The following is an 18,825-nucleotide window of genomic DNA, read 5'->3' as shown; positions in this document are numbered from 1 at the left end:
TTCGATCTGAGCAATGAGTCTGGTTTAATTAAGAGATTAACTTGATATTTTGGAACAATATTTTTCGTGGTCCCAAATGGAAGTTACCATTTATTGCATTGGCTAGTGAAACTTCATGTTAACCAGTGGGTCCACTAGCCTTGCCACTATCCAAGCATCAATTTAATATTTTCTGTGTCAGTGCATGTTAAATGCAAACCACACATGCCCTTTTATTGAATATTAAGCACCCTAACTGGTGGGTTACTCTGCCTTCCCTAGACGCTGCTTACAAATACAAAATTATGTTCTTAACCTGGTTTATTTGACCATGTCGAGTCTGTAGGTTTAAAGTGGCTTGACTAGGCTGCAGTGGCAGCCCTACAATCACGTTTTAACTTGTTAAATGTAGTGGTGGCACAACTAAGGCCACTAGCGTCTTAACTTTCTAGCCCTGGGTACCTACTGCACCATATACTAGGGATTTATAGATTAAATGAGCCAGGCAGATATTAGCATACTTTGGTGAGGTCAGAGTACATACACTGGGGTCTGGATAGCAGTGCCCAGTGCACTATAGGGGCATCTTTTCATTAAGTCAACTTATACTGGCCCTGTAGCAAGCAGCTTTAAAGTAAAAGCCATGTGGCAATTAAGGGCTCCAGCCCCAGGATTTAATACAAAACTGAATTTGAATCTCAACCTTGAGCAATTATCTTCCTTATGATCACTCTTCCTTTATATCGTGGTGGGGATTGCAGCGCTAGAATAGTTAAGCCTTGGACAGCTAACCTTACAGAGAGTAGATTGGGTGGGGGAGGGGATCAAACAGCAGTTTCTGTGAGTGAAGGAGAACTGTTTAGCAAACAGCCTTGGCACAGCACGCAGACTGAACAGGATTAACTTTAGAGTGTCTGCAGAATGTCTATTTTTGGCCAACTTCTGACGGGGCTGAAAATCAACTTTCGAAGGAGCGCTGTACAGCATGCTGATGTGTCGCTACCTACCTATCCATTTGCAGCAACTGACCTGCACCAGTTCCCATTTTGAAAGCCTATTTGGTTGGAAACGCTAACCACATTACAAATCACATTGCAGGATAATGTTTCAAAAGAGAAACTTGGAATTCCAGGGTCACTATTATAATAAATGTTACTCGCAACAGAAAATGTTGCTTGTGACTAGCTCACAATGCAAGGGGTCACTGCCAAACTTCCAGACACAAAATTATGAATGTTTTGGTGAAAGAAAAAATGCCTTGTCATGTCAACCACCTCTACTTCAAAAGATCCACTCTCAAGATATTTACCATAAAATGCACGGAGTGAATGAATTGTTTGTAGTCAAGTGTATCTTGATAGAAAGCCTCTGCAGGTGCTCACCTGAGTGCGGTTCCTCCATCGTTTTACATCTTCCTCCAAAAGCTTCTTCTCTGCCTGTAGCATGCCACTCTTCTCACTTAGTTCTGCATTGGACTCTTGAAGTGGCAGAATGTTGGACTCCAGCTTACGGACCTGAGAGGTGAGGAAAAAGGGTACTGAGATAATATGTTTCCACAATTGAATTTAAAACTATATCATAAATACAGCAGGCAAAGGTGTCCGAGGTTTGGGTTCACATAGTGCCCAAATTGCAAAGTTCAGTTTGACAGCCACATGAAGTTATGTGAGGTGTAATCCTGGTACACTTCAGTTGACCCAATGAAACAAAAGGGCCTGAAAACAGTGATTTTTAAAAGAATAGCTCAAGACTGCTGCACTGCGTACTTGGTGACGCAAGTCAATTTGTAACATTAGCACTAAAACAAGTTGATTGTGGAGAACCTACTCTATTCTTTAGAGTGTGTGTCTGACGTGGAAAATGCTGGGTTAGCTGGTTTGAGCACCAACAATTGTTGTGCCCAAGCGAAGAACAATCTGTGAGCACTATTTAAAAATTAACAGGCTTTACGACATTTGCTGGAAATAGCTGCTGGATAAAAATAGTAAAAACAGTTACATTACTTCTAAATTAAATTACCAGGAGCATATTTTCACAAAAAAACATTTTCGCTACGATTATGAGTCCAAATTATTTACTGAGCCATCTGCAACTGGAAGTCACTTTATATAATCCACATACTAGAGGCCATCGTGTGCACAGAACCTTCAAACCGTCAAGTTTACATTTTGTGAATATACAGTAGTAGCCATACCAAGGAGTCTATAATAGTCTTATGTTGAACCAGCCCTCTTTAAGGGCATGGAGGTACTGGGAGCACTGAGTTTTGGGAAGGGGTAAAGGGTAGCTTACATTACACTTCAATTTACCTGTGTTAAGGCAGCAATCAAAGAGAATGTAACAAGCAGCATGAGGGCAAAGGGGGTGAAACTGGAGTCCACTTGTATTGAATGAATTAAAGTGTAACACTAGAGAAACATGATCTGATAACTAAGATGCTGCTCTTCATTAAACTATATGAATCCAAAGACCTTGAACCACAATTAAGGTAAAGTATTAATAAATCAGGATTATGAACATGTTACATCACCTACATATCATTCTGCCACTATCCACAGAATTGCCTCTAATGAATCAGAAAAGCCCTTTGATAGTACAGTATTAAAGACTGTACACAAAAGAAATACTGTCCGTGCAGTACGACAAAATTGTATATTGTCAGTGGACACGACATCAATGTAGGAAGTCTAAGCCGACCTTTGCTTGCAGCTGCTGCAGCTCTTGCTCCAGACGCACTTTTTCGTCTCTCAGCATTTTATTGGTTTCAATCAACACATTCATGGATTCGGTCTTCTTCATTAAGGTTTCGTGCTGTGCCATAGTTTTAGCTGTGACCTGAAATGTCAAACATTCACTTCAATGAAACCAGAAGGAAAAGAAATCTACACATCACAAGGTCAAAGATATACATAATAACAGATAATGTGAACCTGCAGGATTATCCAAGGCTGGACTGGGAGCTAAATGTAGTTCCGTAAATTTTTTACCTCAGTCTCATATTGCAGCGGGTCAGCAGAACATACTTTGGGTTAAAAAATAAAAATAAAATAATTTTTTTTTTAAATTACTTAAAAAAACAAAAAAAAAAAAAAAGAAGCGGGTAGGAGAGTTTTCCAAATAAACTTTGAAATCTCTGAAAATAAAGAAACTACCAAAAGCTATAGTTTCAGACAGTTGTAAAGTGAAACTTATGAAACAGTGTAACACCATTATAACAGAGCTACTCTTGGGACTGGATAGTCATTGCATCCACAGCCGGTCAACCCACTCTCTTCCAGGGTAATGGTAGATATATGGATGACTGGCAAATGTAGCTGTGTGGAATTAGTATAGTAATGATGGGACTTGGAGACCGCTGAGTGAGTGGGGGATATTTTAGTGACGTATCCTGCAGCAATGTCCTGCATGATTCACTTACAATGACACAGGGAGATCTTTTAGGTGAATAGTTATAGGGAAATCCCGGACCGAAAAGGACTCCATCAGTCCACAACCAGCAAGAGTTCACTGGACCCCCACGATGGGGCTGAGGCTGGAGATGCATCTCACTGTAGAGACTGCTTCCCTCACAAATGACTGATCTTGTATCACTACTGAGGAAACCATAGAAAATGCCCTTGCAAGGATCATCATCGTACTGGCAGAGATTGAAAATATATATGGAAAGTGAGCTAAGTGGTACAAATTGACTTGGCAAACAATATGCATGGAGTCAGGCTTGTAACCATGAGGAGTTTCAATCACAAAGAGTGAGCAATAGTACATAATATTTTTTGTACAGGGATGTTCATTGAAGGTGCAGAAGGGTTGGATCCATGTCACTTTCAGCATATTCTCTTAAAATAACTTCAATGTAATGAATCTAAATGGGCTTCACTTGCATATTTCGAGTTCTCCTGAAAGTCTGACAGTGATCTGGCCCTCTGGGACCTATTCAGACATCCCTTTCCAAGACTACATAGGAGTATGGCTAACTGAAAATACTACTTACACCATTTTTCAACAGCTGTCTTTCAACATAACAGCTCTTTTTCAAGTGCCATCCCCCTTCAACTTGTTGTGCAAGCCATTAACAGTGTACAGCAAATACCAAGTGGACAATTCTGATGGAACTCATCTGAAAATACTTTAGACAAATCAAACTGCCATGAGTTTCAAAATGTTTGGACTATAGGAATTTCCTATTGAGTGGTCATCCTGCCTGGGATAGATTTCATATGATCAAATGGTTCGGATACAAATCCCCTTTTATTTATTCAGGAGAATGGGAGGTAGAAAAAATACGTTTCCAATAGCTTTAGCCTTTTTGGAGGCTTCACAAAAAAGTTGTAAAAGCTGAAGACCATTATTTTAGGGGAAGGACTGATCTGCTGCTGACCTCTTAGAAGCCGACCATGAGCCAATGGCCTCCGTCAATGCTACTTGAAAACACACAACAGCAGTTTAAAGTCATTAAGTGTTCAACAGAAAAGGAGAATTGGAGTAGGGGAAATCTATGGTTCGAGTAGAACACAGATAGGTGAGAAAGCATACAAGGAGACAGACTTTTTTCCATGGTTGATTGTATACAGTTCATTCAAGCGTTCCACCAGCAACAGATGCTCGCACGAACATCTCAATAATAAACAATGTGAAGTTGAAGGCAAATCACTAACAGTAACATTACTTTGCCACAATAAATCTGCTACAGCAGTTTCACTCCAAATCTGAACAATTCTTCCCCATGCAGTAACTCCAAACCAAATCAGTAGTCAAGGCTAAGTCTAAAACTGTTACTATTTAACCATTCCAGTAGCCTTAACCCTAGCCATTCCTTACACAACTCCCACTTCTAAAACTACCTTACCCACAACAAAAAAAGACAAGGGGCAGAGGGTAAAAACTTGAGGAATATTTTCAGTAATCATTTTCCGCTATGGATTTCCTGTTCTAAAATAATTATTTTGGGGGCATCTAATATGGGGGAACCTCACAGCAGAAACCAAAGTACAAGGCTTGGGTAATCTACTGCACCTTATGGCCACAGATATAAGGGTATAAATCAAACTTCTGATCTACAAAGAATTGGTATAAACTGTGCTAGGGAAAATGCTAAGGTAACGAATACATTGAAGGCAAGTTGGTTTTCTTACATGTACGCTATCTGTCCTACAACTATATGCCCTTGTGCTGTAGAATAGATGTTTTATTTTCAATCTACTACTAAAGATGTGAGTAAACAGAGGATTGAACTGTTCAACAGTATCCCAAACCTTCGTACACACCTGAACTTTCTCCCGCTCTGCATTGAGGCTGTCCTGAAGCTCATGCAGCTCCCTTTCCAGGTGCTCCACTCTCTGCCGGTGGCGCAAGCTCTCCACTTGTGCCACCTCGAACCGGGATTCTGCAATTTCCTTTTCCCGGCGTACAAACCTAAAAGAAAAACCTAGGTCACTTACTTTGTTAAAATCCTTGGGAAATGAAGTTTCCATCTTAGCCTAGACAGACATCAGTACAATAACAGGTGCATTATAGTAATCTGTGCAAATCTAAGCATGACTGAATTGTGCCAGAATGGAACATTTTAAGTGGATATGCTTAATATGAAGCAGAGATATCTACATCAGATAATCAACCAATGCCTTCAAACAATGCACCACCAGCTTCATAAGATACTCAGTGCTTAATTTGTGCCGGTGGTTTCTGGTGCTCAGCACTGGCACTTATTTAACAGGGCCGGGACTATGAACTTTTTCACCTGCGGTTGGAAATCCTGCTAACTATTCAAAATAAATATAAGTAGCTGGGTGACTGCCTGGCCTCTGGCGGGGTAGGATTATTGTTGGATCTTGTGTGATTGGAAGATCAGGGAAGTCCCATGGTAGGGCGAGTTAAAAGTAGACGACTGGTCTGGCCAGAAAGAAATAACTTGTCACTCAAAATGAAGACCTGTTATATGCAGACTTGACAGAGTGCGGCGTGTCTGTGCATGTTACTGGCAAAATGAAAGGCGAGTGAGAGTGTACAAGACTGGCAGCGCACAGAATGGTTGTAACAAACAAGTTACTTTCCTTCAGTAACGCTTTTTCTGGTGGATACACTAGCTACCTGTGGATTCCTCACATTATGAACTCTCCCAATGCGCCAGCATTAGACACATTTTTTCTTCCCATCGCTCTAGGTTGACGAGGACATCACAATTGCCCGACTCCCACGCGACTCCGTCTGACGTCATCGTGGCAATAAGAGGTCCTAGTCGGCGTACTGACGTCAGTTTTAAGGTAAGTAACTTGTTTTTCTGATGGATACCACTACCTGTGGATTCCTCACCTTATGAATAGAGTCAGAAAGCAGTACTGCACTCTGAGGTGGGTGCCTGAGTGGTCACACCAAGAAATCCTGCAGCACCGACTGTGCAAAATGGCCATCCCTCCTAACCTCCGCGTCCAAGCAATAATCCTTAGTGAAAGTGTGGAGGGAAGCCCAAGTTGCGGCCTTACAAATCAGCCACTGGAGCACCCCTAGCCAAGGCTGAAAAGGCACACTTAGCCCTGGTGGAATGGGCCCTGATTCCAACAGCAGGATCCTTCTTTGCCAAAGAATAACATTTTAATACAAAGAATAACCCACCTGGACAGCATTCTCTTATTGATAGCCTTGCCTTTCCTCTTCCATACATAGCCAATGAAGAGTTGATCGTCCACTTGAAATTCTCTGGTCCTTTCAATATAAAAGCTTAAAGCAATCCTTGGGTCAAGCCGATAGTCTCCTCCTCTTTCGATGGATGGGGAGGAGGGTAAAAGGCAGATAGTGTGATGGATTGCCCCATATGAAAGGGAGTAACTACCTTTGGTAAAAAAGCCGCCCTGGTTCTCAGCACCACCTTGTCTGCATGAAAAGATGTGAAAGGGGGTTTAACACTAAGAGCCGGAAGCTCACTCACACGCCTAGCAGACGTGATGGCTATGAGGAACACTGTCTTTAAAAACAAAAGCCTTAACTGGCAAAAATGCAAAGGTTGAAACGGTGAACCCATCAAAAAAGTGAGAACCAAATTCAAATCCCACTGAGGCATAACAAAAGGAGTGGGAGGAAACCTATTAGTTAGTCTTTTTAAGAACCTTAAAACTATAGAGGACTTAAACAAGGAAGGTTGGTCAGGAAGACACAGAAAGGCTGACAGTGCCGATAAATAGCCCTTGACAGTCGCAACTGCACAACCCTTCTGCGCCAAGGACAATGCAAACAATAACACATCCAACAAATGGGCTCGTAAGGGATCAATTTGCTTCTCTCCACACCAATCAACACTTTTGCACATCTGCTAGCATAGATAGACTTAGTGGAGTGTCCACCACTTCTGGTGGAAGAGAAAAGGAACTCAGATTGCCCCGTTCAATCTCCAGGCATGAAGGTGCAGATGCTGGAGGTGGGGATGTAGAACTTGCCCCAGCGACTGCAAGAGGAGGTCTTCCCTGTGAGGGAGACGGAGCGGAGGGCACAGTGAAAGATGAAGATCTGGGTACCACACCCTTCTCAGCTAATCTAGAGCTATTAAGATGACTTGGGCCCGGTCTTGGCGAACCTTCCTTAGAACCTGAGGAATCAAGGGTATGGGGGGGGGGGGGGGGGGGAACGCGTAAAGCAACTGGACGTTCCAGGACATGTGAATTGCGTCCCCCCAACGCTCCTTTCACCGGATACTGGAGGATGCAGAACGACGGGCAGTGCGCGTTCTCCCGAGTGGCAAACAGGTCTACGTGAGGAAGCCCCTCACATCTGGAAGATGTAACAGATGAGGTCTGTGCAAGGAATTGCCTCCTTGGCATGGTTACCCCCTGACTTTTTGCCTTTGCTGATGCTAAATTTTGATTGAAAGTGTGCTGGGACCCTGCTAACCAGGCCCCAGCACCAGTGTTCTTTCCCTAAACTGTACCTTTGCTTCCACAATTGACAGCCTTGGCACTCCGATAAATCCCTTGTAACTGGTACCAAGGGCCCTGATGCCAGGGAAGGTCTCTAAGGGCTGCAGCATGTCTTATGCCACCCTGGGGACCCCTCACTCAGCACATGCACACTGCCTCACAGCTTGTGTGTGCTGGTGGGGAGAAAAAGACTAAGTCGACATGGCACTCCCCTCAGAGTGCCATGCCAACCTCACACTGCCTGTGGCATAGGTAAGTCACCCCTCTAGCAGGCCTTACAGCCCTAAGGCAGAGTGTACTATACCACAGGTGAGGGAATGTGCATGAGCACTACGCCCCTACAGTGTCTAAGCAAAACCTTAGACATTGTAAGTGCAGGGTAGCCATAAGAGTATATGGTCTGGGAGTTTGTCAAACACGAACTCCACAGCTCCATAATGGCTACACTGAAATCTGGGAAGTTTGGTATCAAACTTCTCAGCATCATAAATGCACACTGATGCCAGTGTGGAATTCAAAGGCTCACCCCCTTTGTCCCAGCTAGTGGAGATGCCTGCCCCTCCAGCCACTGCCCCCACTTTTGGCGGCAAGGCTGGAGGAGATAATTAGAAAAACAAGGAGGAGTCACCCACCAGTCAGGACAGCCCCTAAGGTGCCCTGAGCTGAGGTGACCCCTGCCTTTAAAAATCCTCCATCTTAGTTTTGGGGGATTACCCCAATAGGATTAGGAATGTGCACCCCTCCCCACAGGGAGGAGGCACAAAGAGGGTGTAGCCACCCTTACAGGACAGTAGCCATTGGCTACTGCCCTCCCAGACCTAAACACACCCCTAAATTTAGTGGCACCCCAGAACCCAGGAAATCAGATTCCTGCAACCTGAACTAAAGAAGGACTGCTGACCTACAAGCCTGCAGAGACTACGGACAACTGCTTTGGCCCCAGCCCTACTGGCCTGTCTCCTGAGTCAAAAACCTGCAACCAGCGACACATCCAACAGGGACCAGCGACTTCTGAAGCCTCAGAGGACACCCCTGACCCCCAGGACCAAGAAACTCCTGTGAGCAGCGGCTCTGTTCAACAACCTGCAACAAACTTGCAACTTTTCTACAACTTTAAAGACCTCACTCTTCCCGCCAGAAGTGAGAGACTTGAAACTCTGCACCCGACGTCCCCGGCTCGAGATCCAGAAAATCACCGCCACAGGAGGACTCCCCGGCTACTGCGACCCCATGAGTAGGCCGAGATGACCCCCCTGGACCTCCACAGGGACGCCTGCAGAGAGAATCCAGAGGCTCCCCTTGACCGCGACTGCCTGTAACAAGGGACCCAACGCCTGGACCCAGCACTGCACCTGCAGCCCCCCCAGGACCTGAAGGAACCGAACCTCAGTGCAGGAGTGACCCCAGGCGACCCTCTGCCTAGCCCAGGTGGCGGCTGGCCCTAGAAGCCCCCCCGTGCCTACCTGCACCACTAGTGACCCCCGGGTCGCTCCATTGAAACCTATTCAAAACCAGACCCCTGCTTTGCACACTGCACTCGGCCGCCCCTGTGCCGCTGAGGGTGTGTTTTGTTTGCCTACTTGTGTCACCCCCCCCCACCCCCAGTGCTCTACAAAACCCCCCTCGTCTGCCCCCCCGAAGACGCGGGTACTTACCTCCTGCCAGACTGGAACCGGAGCACCCCTGTTCTCCATAGGTGCCTATGTGTTTTGGACACATCTTTAACCTCTGCTCCTGACTGGCCCTGAGCTGCTGGTGTGGTAACTTTGGGGTTGCCTTGAACCCCCAACGGTGGGCTGCCTATGCCCAGGAACTGAGCCTTGTAAGTGTCTTACCTCACAATCTAACCAATACTCACCTGCCCCAGGAACTGTTGATTTTTGCACCGTCTACTTTTAAAATAGCTTATTGTCATTTTAACAAAAACGGTATGTTATTGCTCCAATTCAAAGTTCCTAACTTACCTGTGTGGAGTACCTTGCATTTTATGTATTTACTTCAAATCTTGAACTTGTGGTTCTAAAAATAAATTAAGAAAAGATTTTTCTATTTAAAAACTATTGGCCTGGAGTAAGTCTTTGAGTGTGTGTTCCTCATTTATTGCCTGTGTGTGTACAACAAATGCTTAACACTATCCTCTGATAAGCCTACTGGCCGACCACACTACCACAAAATAGAGCATTAGAATTACCTAATGTTGCCACTATCTTACCTCTAAGGGGAATCCTTGGACTCTGTAAATACTATTTCAAAGTAAGAAATAGTTTGCACAGAGCCAACTTCCTACAGTCGGGATGGAGCCGCCAATTGTGATCGGCCGAGAAATGCCCACAGACTGTCCGCACGCACGTTCAGATCACCGGCCAGATGGTTTGCTACCAAGCAAATCCAATGGTCCTGAGCCCAGGAACAGACCCCTTCTCCTCCCTGCTGCTTGTTTATATACCATATTGCGGTAGTGTTGTCGGTCAGGACTTGGACCGACTGACTGCGAAGGGAAGGTAGGAAGGCCTTGAGAGCCAGATGTATGGCCCGCAATTCAAACAGACTGATCTGAAACATCTGTTCCACTGGAGACCAACGACCTTTAACCTCCAGGTCCCCCAGATGAGCTCCCCACCCCAGAGTGGAGGCATCCATTATAACCGTGGCCACTGGAGGCGGTAGCGAAAACGGCCTTCCTTGGGAAAGGCTGCAGTCCACAGCCCACCACAGTGCCTCTGGAGATCGTTATCGACTCCTCGAGATCCCCTTTGTGCTGAAACCACTGCCTGTGGAGGCACCACTGCAGAGCCCTCATATGCCAGAGTGCAGGAGTGACCAACAGAATGCAAGAAAGAAACAGACCGAGCAGACGTTGGACCTTGAGGACTGGAACAACCGCTCCATTTCGAAACATTGAAGTCATCGCCTGATTGTCCTGAATCTGCTGAAGGAGGAAAGGCCATATCCAAAGTTGTGTCCAGTACTGCCCCGATAAATAGGAGGCGCTGAGAGGGCTCCAGGTTAGATTTCGGCACGTTTATCGAAAAGCCCAGATCGAACAACTGGGTTGTCATCCGCAGATGATGCAGCACGAGCTCTGGAGACTTGGCTTTGATCAACCAATCGTCCAGGTAAGGGAATACCACTACTCCCTTCCTCTTGAGACTTGCTGCAACCACCGCCATCACCTTCGTGAAGACTTAGAGGCAAGTAAGACCAAACAGAAGGACCGCAAACTGGTAGTGTTGCGACCCCACCACAAACTGGAGATACTTCCTGTGGGACTTGAAAATAGGGATATGAAAGTAAGAATCTGCAAGTCGACCGACGCAATCCAATTCTCTTTGTTCAATGCCTGAAGCACCTGCGTTAGGGTCAGCATTTTTTATTTCTCCTGATTGAGGAACCAATTCAAAACCCTAAGGTCCAGGATAGGCCTCAAATGACCATCCTTCTTTGGGATCAGGAAATATCTTGAACATCCACCTTGACCCCTTTCCTGCTCTGAAACCAACTCCACTGCACCTTTTGATAAAAGGACTAGAACTTCCAGCTGTAACAGGATATGATCTTCTGTGCAAAAGGACGGGCGGGGAGGGTTGGGAGGGGGGGGGGGGGGAACTCCTGAAAAGGAAGGGTATAACCTTTCCCCACAATATTGAGGACCCATGAGTCTGATGTGATTAACTCACACCGAGGAGAAAATGAAACACCCTTCCCCCTACAGAAGAAGCATGAGACATAATAGGCGGAGAACTAAGGCTGCTTTCCTTGCTGCACCCCCCCCCCCCCCCAAGAGGAAGAGGAAGAGGCAGGGTGCTGCTGGGTGGCCCCTCCTGTCCTAAATCTATCCTGCCCTCTACAGGATCTATAGGGCAGACTTGAAGGTTGCTGGCTTGCTGGTTTAGGTCTCCCACAAAAGGAAGCTACTCGTCTGAACCCCCTAAACCTTCTAAAGGATCTGAATGGGGTGGCAGTGGAAGCCTGCAGGCCCTACTCTCTCTAAAGTGCTCTAATGCAGAGTCCGCTTTAGCCCCAATTTGTCCCCATCAAAGGGCAGGTCCAAGAGGGTCGCCTGGACATCAGTCGAGAACCCAGAAGACCTCAACCACGCATGTCTTCTGGTGACAATGGAAGTGCCCATCGCTCTGGCCACAGAGTCTGTATTGTCCACACCAACTGAATAACTTGCGAAGCAGCAGCCTGAGAATCCGACAGGAGTCCCTGCACCTCCAAAGGCAGATCTGGCATCACAGCCTTGGCCGCGTCTATCAGAGCATGTATGTAACTGCCCAGATCACAAGTCACATTGGAAGATTTGAGGGCCATGCTACATGAAGAAAAGGTTGTTTTGGCAGATTGCTCCATCCTCTTGGATTCCCGGTCTGAAGGCGTGCCAGGGAAGGAACCAGGAGCCGAATGAGACCAGCATGAAGCCTGTACCACCAAACTCTCCGGTGTTGGATGTTTCGACAGGAAACCCAGGTCCCCCAGAGCCACTCTATACCTCCTTGCAACCGATCTGCTAACAGCAGACGAAGTCACGGGTTTCTCCCACACTTCTAGAATAGGCTCCGTAAGAGCATCATTAAAAGGCAGAAGAGGCTCTGCAGAAGCTGAAGCAGGATGGAGGACCTCAGTTAATATATTAGTCTTAACCTCTGCAGATGGTAGTCTGAGGTCCAGAAAATCTGCTGCCTTCCTTACCACAGAATGAAAAGAGTCTGCCTCCTCTGTAAACTTCCCAGGAGAGGCTAGATCCCATTCAGTGGAAGTATCTAGTCCACTTGCCGACTCCAAACCATGATAGTCCCCCAGGGGCTCAGCAATTTCTCCTTCATCCAGGAATTCCCTCTGATACACTCTCTCCTCTAAAAGTCTGAGAGCCTTTCTTCTTGACCTTAACCTGGCCTTTATTCTCGGCGACGACATGGAATCCACTGACAAAGATCTCGGCTGACATGGACCCTGCCCAATGGCTCCATCTGATGCCAGAACCGAATCCATCGGTGCCGAAGACACACAGGCCTGCTTCACTGGCGTTGAATGAGTATGGGGCGACGTCATCGGCACCATTGGTCTCGCAGGTGATGTCACCGGCGTTGAAGGTCTTCCGGGCGACACCAACGGTATCGGCGCCGGAGCTGGACGAACACCCTCTGCAGGGCAAAAGGGCATAAACAGCACCGGTCTATATGGAGCCGGATCTCCTACTGAAAAGGCCAAAGGACCTGTGGGACTAGCCGGTGCACCACCAGGGGCCATAGAACTGAAGATGTTTAACATGGCATTTAAAAATGCTGCCAGGTGCGCACCTGGAGCCGGGAAGGCTGGATACCCCTGTTCCTCCTGTGGCGCCGGCATGTCCGATTGCACTCCAGACGAAAACCGAAGACTCTCCTGAGGCTCAACCACCTCGAAGACTGAAGGCACCGGAGAAGCTTGAGGACTCTGATGTGATGGAGTCACCGTTGGACTAACCTCCCACATTGCCGAGTTGGAGACCTCGATCGGGACCGGCCTCTATCCGAACAACGCCGTGAATCATGCTGATGCAGTTTCTTATGCGACTGCGAGGATTTTCCAGAAGACCTGTGATGACTCCTATGCTTTTTCTTGGCCAAAAAGAGTTTGGCCTCCTGTTCCTTGAACGCCTTTGGGTTCATCCTCTGGCATGAACCGCACTCCTCCACATTGCGCTCAGAACTCAAGAACCATAGGCAGTCATTGTGCAGGTCAGTCACAGACATGCACCCCCCCGCAGTCCTGACAAGCCTTGAACCCGGATTTCAGAGGAGACATTTTAACCCACCATCAAACACCTTCGGTAACCGTAACTCCCAAGAGCTAGGAAAAAACAGTTATGCTTCGAAGGCACGGAAAAAAGGGAACTGACGTCAGTACGCCGACGAGGACCTCTTATTGCCACGATGACGTCAGACGGAGTTGCGTGGGAGTCGGGCAATTGTGACTTCCTCGTCGACGTAGAGCTGGAAAGAAAAATGTCCGTCAAATGCTGGCGCATTGGGAGAATTCATAAGGTGAGGAATCCACGGGTAGTTGTATCCATCAGAATAAGCCTCACCAACATTAGATGTCAGGGATGTAAAGTAGACTCCAGCAGCCCACACAGTGCGTGGGCGGGGGATGAGCCTTGTAATTCTGAAGTGCCCCCCCCCCCCCCTTTGGGTTGTGTGTAGTTGCTTTGTGGCTCTCTGACACTGTTTAACTGACAGTGCTAAGCTACTGAAAGCTTAGGGAAAACAAGCATATTGAACAAAATGGGATGATGCCCCTCCAGCAACTGAATCGGATCATCCTGTCTTGTGCTAATATCAAGAGTTACAAGGATGGTCAGTCAGTGGGAGAGGAAACACCCATGTCTGCGAAGCCCAACTAGGGCTAAACAAGTCAAATAATATTATAAAGACAAACAGGGCTCTCACTGCTGGCTGTAGGAGGCGACTCCAAGGTGGGGGTGGTGCAGCATTTGTGCACTACATTACTTTCACTTTCAGCACTGCTGATATGTTCTTAAATATCCATGTGATTATTTAACAGCCCTCCCAGGACCTTCGGTCACTCCGAGGCTCCAAATGGAGCTGTAGCAAAGGGGACCCTTGCTGCGAACGTGCTTGGTTTAGATTTGATGAGGTGACAAGATTAGTAGTAGACAGGAAGCAACAGCACTTTTCTTCACAGTTTTAAAATTTAAGGTGAAAGCTAAGACTAATTGGCCATACCTTAGCATGCTCAGCTGTTTCTCAAGGTGCAAACTAACATAGGTATCACTGACTGTGGAGATGTGAGCCAGTGCACATAAGCTGAAAACACTTGTGGCTGCCAAAATGTAAGAATTACTTACCTTCGGTAACAATGTATCCTGTAGAGAAATATTCTAGTTCCAGATTCCATACCCTAGAATTTTTCCCCAGGCGTCAGAATGGATCCAGAGATTTTTTTTCCTTTGGGCAATACCCTTGCGCGTCGGTCAACTCCGTGGGCATCGATGGCATTGTAGTCACCGTGATGACATCAGGAGTAGTACATAGATGACGTCTCAGTGCTGTGATGTCAGTTTCTTTTCACGACTTTCCACACCAAAGCAAAGATCCCCAAAAAACAGAGATTGGTGTGTCAGAGCTAAGGCCCTGAATGGGGAAGCCATGGCTCCCTAGAAATCAGTTTGCAAGTGGGGAGGATGGGTGGGTTGGTCAGGAATCTGCAACTAAAATATGTCTCTACCAGATTTTGTTACCGAAGGTAAGTAACTTGTACATCCAATAGAGACTTCTAGTTGCAGACTCCTTACCTTAGAATAGATACCCAAGCAATGCCACCCTCAGAAGTGGGCTGCGAACCAAGATCCTGACCGAGACCTGGATGAACCCCTCCTCAGCGTCTGACACTCATAGCCATCCCGGACGGCTACAAGATCACCCGTAGGGAGGGCACCAACAGCCATCGTCCACAGGAATACCCTCAGAATCCCGACCAGCACCCTCAGTGCCGCCAAACACCTACACTTCCAGATCCACACTGATCCAAACACCACCTTCAGAGGGACCCTGGTCTACAGACCACCTGGGCCCAGGCAGTAGTTCAGGGACTCCATCACAGACGTCAGCACGCAAGCCCTTGCATTCGCAGACTACGTACTCCTAGGGGACCTGAACTTTCACCTCGAGAACACCAATGACAACAACTCCACCACCCTGGTGGACAACATCAGACTCAAGCAGCTTGTCACGACACCCACCCACTCCGCAGGATATATGCTTGACCCCATCTTTTCCTCTAGCAAACGTCTCCTTCAGCCACACCTCAGAACTCCACTGGACTGACCACCGCTGCATCTACTTCACCTTTGAGAAACCCACAATGCACCAGCAGCAGATTCCCCGCCGTAGCTGGAACAAGGTCACCGAAGACCAGTTGATCACCACCCTCTCCCGGAAGGATTAGTTACTTACCTGTGATAGTAAGTCCTGCACTTCTAGGAGACGTGCGTCCGGGGAGGAGGGTGGGTTGTTTATGACTTTGATGACGATACGCCTGGAAGAAAACTAGGATTTACAGGTAAGTAACTTATCCTTCTCTTCCAGGGGATCCTCATCAATAGTCAAACATTGAATAGATTAGCAAGCCCATCCCTTAACTCTGCGTACTGTAATAGAAGTGCAGGGATAGATATGTATCATGCAAATAAATTTCTGAGAGATGCTTGCCCAACTTGGGCGTCTGCTCTGAAATCTGAGTCCAAACAGTAATGTCTAGTAAATGTATGTACAGACTTCCATGTAGCAGCCTTACAAATTTCAGAGATTGGAACATTATTAAGGAGGGCAGCCGTAGCCGCCTTTCCTCTTGTTGAATGCGCCTTAGGCCTAGCAAGTAGTTATTTGTTAGCCAATTGATATGCAGTAACAATACATGAAACTATCCATCTAGATATGGTTTGTTTTTAGGCTGCCTCTACTGTTCTCAAATGACCATAATTTAAGTGGTTGGAATGTCTAATTAGTTTGGTTTTATCCAAGTAAAATTTTAGCACTCTTTTCAAATCTAGGGAGTGCAAAGCTTTCTCCGCCGGAGTATCCGGATTGGGGAAAAAAGTTGGTAGTGAAATAGTCTGATTGATGTGAAATTCTGACACCACCTTCGGTAAGAATGATGGATGAGTACGCAGAACCACTCTATTCTCGTGGAAGACTGTATAGTTCTTTGGAGGACAAAGCCTGAATTTAACTGATCCTCCTTGCGGAAGTAATGGCTACCAAAAAAGCGGTCTTCCACGTAAGGTGTTGCAAAGAGGCTTTGTGTATAGGTTCGAAAGGAGGGCCCATAAGTTTCGATAGCACTATGTTCAGCTCCCATGGAGGGGAGGGTTTCCGAATGGGTGGAAAAACTTTTCAAACCTTCAAAGAAATCCTTGACTACTGGTCTTGTAAAAAAGGATTCCTGAGACGGTGACTTACGATAGGCTGTAATGGCAAATAAATGTACCTTAATAGATGACACTTGCAGACCCGATTTTGCCAAATGGAGTAGGTAAGACAGTATGACCTCCTCCTGAGCCAGTATAGGATTCTGACCTTGCTGACGACACCATATGTAGAACCTCTTCCACTTGAACGCGTAAGAACGCCGCGTGGAAGGTCGTCTGGACTCCTTCAAGATGTTCAGGCACTCCTGCGAGAGCCCTAGGTGCCCATACTGCAGGAATTCAGGAGCCATGCCGTCAAGCTCAGGGAGGGAAGGTTGGGGTGAAGTATCCTGCCTCCCGACCTGCAAAGGAGATCCAGTCTGCACGGCAGCCTCCTGTGAGGTTGCTCCGATAGGTTGAGGAGATCGGTGTACCAGAACTGACGAGGCCATTGCGGAGATATGAGAATCATTCTGGTGCTGGATCTGTAGAGTTTGTTGATCACCGCAGGTATGAGGGGAATCAGTGGAAAAGCGTAGAGAAATATCCCTGACCAGTCGATCAACAGGGCATTCCCTCGAGATCCCAGACGGTAGAACCTGGACGCGAAGTCTGGGCATTTCCTGTTTACCTCGTCTGCAAAGAGATCCAATTGAGGCCGACCCCATTGAGCGAAGAGGTCTTCGACGACCTCATCGTGAAGGACCCAATCGTGGGCGTCCTCGAGATGTCTGCTCAGGAATTCCGCCTCCACATTTTGTTGACCTGGTAGGTGAACTGCTGTAAGCGACATTCCTCTCGCTAATAGCCAATGCCAGATGGTCTGAGACTCCTGAGATAGGGGCCGGGATCTCGTTCCTCCTTGTCTGTTCAAATAATACATTGTGGTCGTGTTGTCCGTGTGTACTAGGAGAGATTTCCCCTGAATCGATGGAGCAAAAGACTTGAGAGCCAGATGGACTGCTCTGAGCTCCAGCAGGTTGATGTGATACTCTTTCGTTGTCGGACCACAGGCCCTGAGCTTGAAGGGAACCTAGATGAGCTCCCCATCCCTGAAGAGACGCGTCCGTTACCAGAGTGTCGGATGGGATTACCTGGTGAAACGGAACTCCTACTGACAGGTGAAGTCTGTGCATCCACCATTGCAACAATTGTCGTCCTCCTATAGGAAGTCGCACTCTGTCCTCCCAGCGGCCTGTGCTCTGGTTCCAGATGTTTTCTAGCGCCTCTTGGAGAGGCCTCATATGTAGCCTGGCATTCAGGACAATGAAAATGCACGAGGCCATGGAGCCCAGTAGAGATGTTACCTGACGGGCCGTAGGTTCGATGGACTTCAGCAGGTCTTGACACTTTCGCTTTATTGATAAGTCGTTCCTCCGAAGGATACACTCTTTCGAGCACTGTATCCAGTATTGCTCCTAGGTAATGTAGATTTTGCGTTGGAGTCAAGGTCGACTTCTGGGAGTTGACTTGTAGACCTAGAGACCTGAAAACACGGAGCACAATGTCTCGATGGCTTCTCGCCTGCTCCGGAGAGGAGGCTTTCAGTAGCCAGTCATCTAGGTATGGGTAAATGAAGATTTTTTGTTTCCTTAGATACGCCGCTACTGTTGCTACGCATTTTGAGAAAATGAGAGGGGCAGATTTTCAGGCCGAATGGCAGCACCTTGAACTGATAGTGCTGGGAGGCAATCCGGAAGCGTAGGAATTTCAGATGCTTGGGAATGATCGGGATATGAAAATACGCGTCTTGCAGGTCGATGAAGCACATCCAGTCTCCTCGATGTAGCCGAGGGAAAATCTGGTGGAGAACTTTTGCTTTTTTATGTACTTGTTCAGTATTCGTAAGTCCAGAATCGGTCTGAAAACTCCCTCTCGACCTTTTTTTGCTACCAGAAAGTAACGGGAGTATACCCCTTTCCCTCTGTGCGCGACTGGAACTTTTTCTATTGCCTTTTTCCGTAAAAGGGCGTGAGCCTCTTTGCGTAATAGGCTCATGTGAGCCGGATTGCAGTTGGTTTGCGGCAAGTG

At 47.0% G+C, this 18,825-nt stretch overlaps 1 protein-coding gene across 3 annotated transcripts in view; it reads right to left on the bottom strand.

The window, feature by feature from the left end:
• TPR (translocated promoter region, nuclear basket protein) overlaps window positions 1–18,825 on the bottom strand; it is a 920,136-nt gene that overhangs the window by 496,740 nt on the left and 404,571 nt on the right. For all 3 annotated transcript variants that reach the window (XM_069232002.1, XM_069232003.1, XM_069232004.1), the window contains exons 27-29: window positions 5,244–5,391; window positions 2,677–2,814; window positions 1,362–1,493 (exon numbers count right to left, since the gene is read on the bottom strand). In XM_069232002.1, the coding sequence (XP_069088103.1) occupies window positions 1,362–1,493; window positions 2,677–2,814; window positions 5,244–5,391 (418 nt within the window). The remainder of the gene's footprint in view (window positions 1–1,361; window positions 1,494–2,676; window positions 2,815–5,243; window positions 5,392–18,825) is intronic.

The sequence above is a fragment of the Pleurodeles waltl genome, chromosome 4_2, assembly GCF_031143425.1.
Source record: "Pleurodeles waltl isolate 20211129_DDA chromosome 4_2, aPleWal1.hap1.20221129, whole genome shotgun sequence".
NCBI classification, from domain to species: domain Eukaryota; kingdom Metazoa; phylum Chordata; class Amphibia; order Caudata; family Salamandridae; genus Pleurodeles; species Pleurodeles waltl.
The sequence above is the reverse complement of the archived record's forward strand: the minus strand, read 5'-3'. Positions and strand labels throughout refer to the sequence as shown.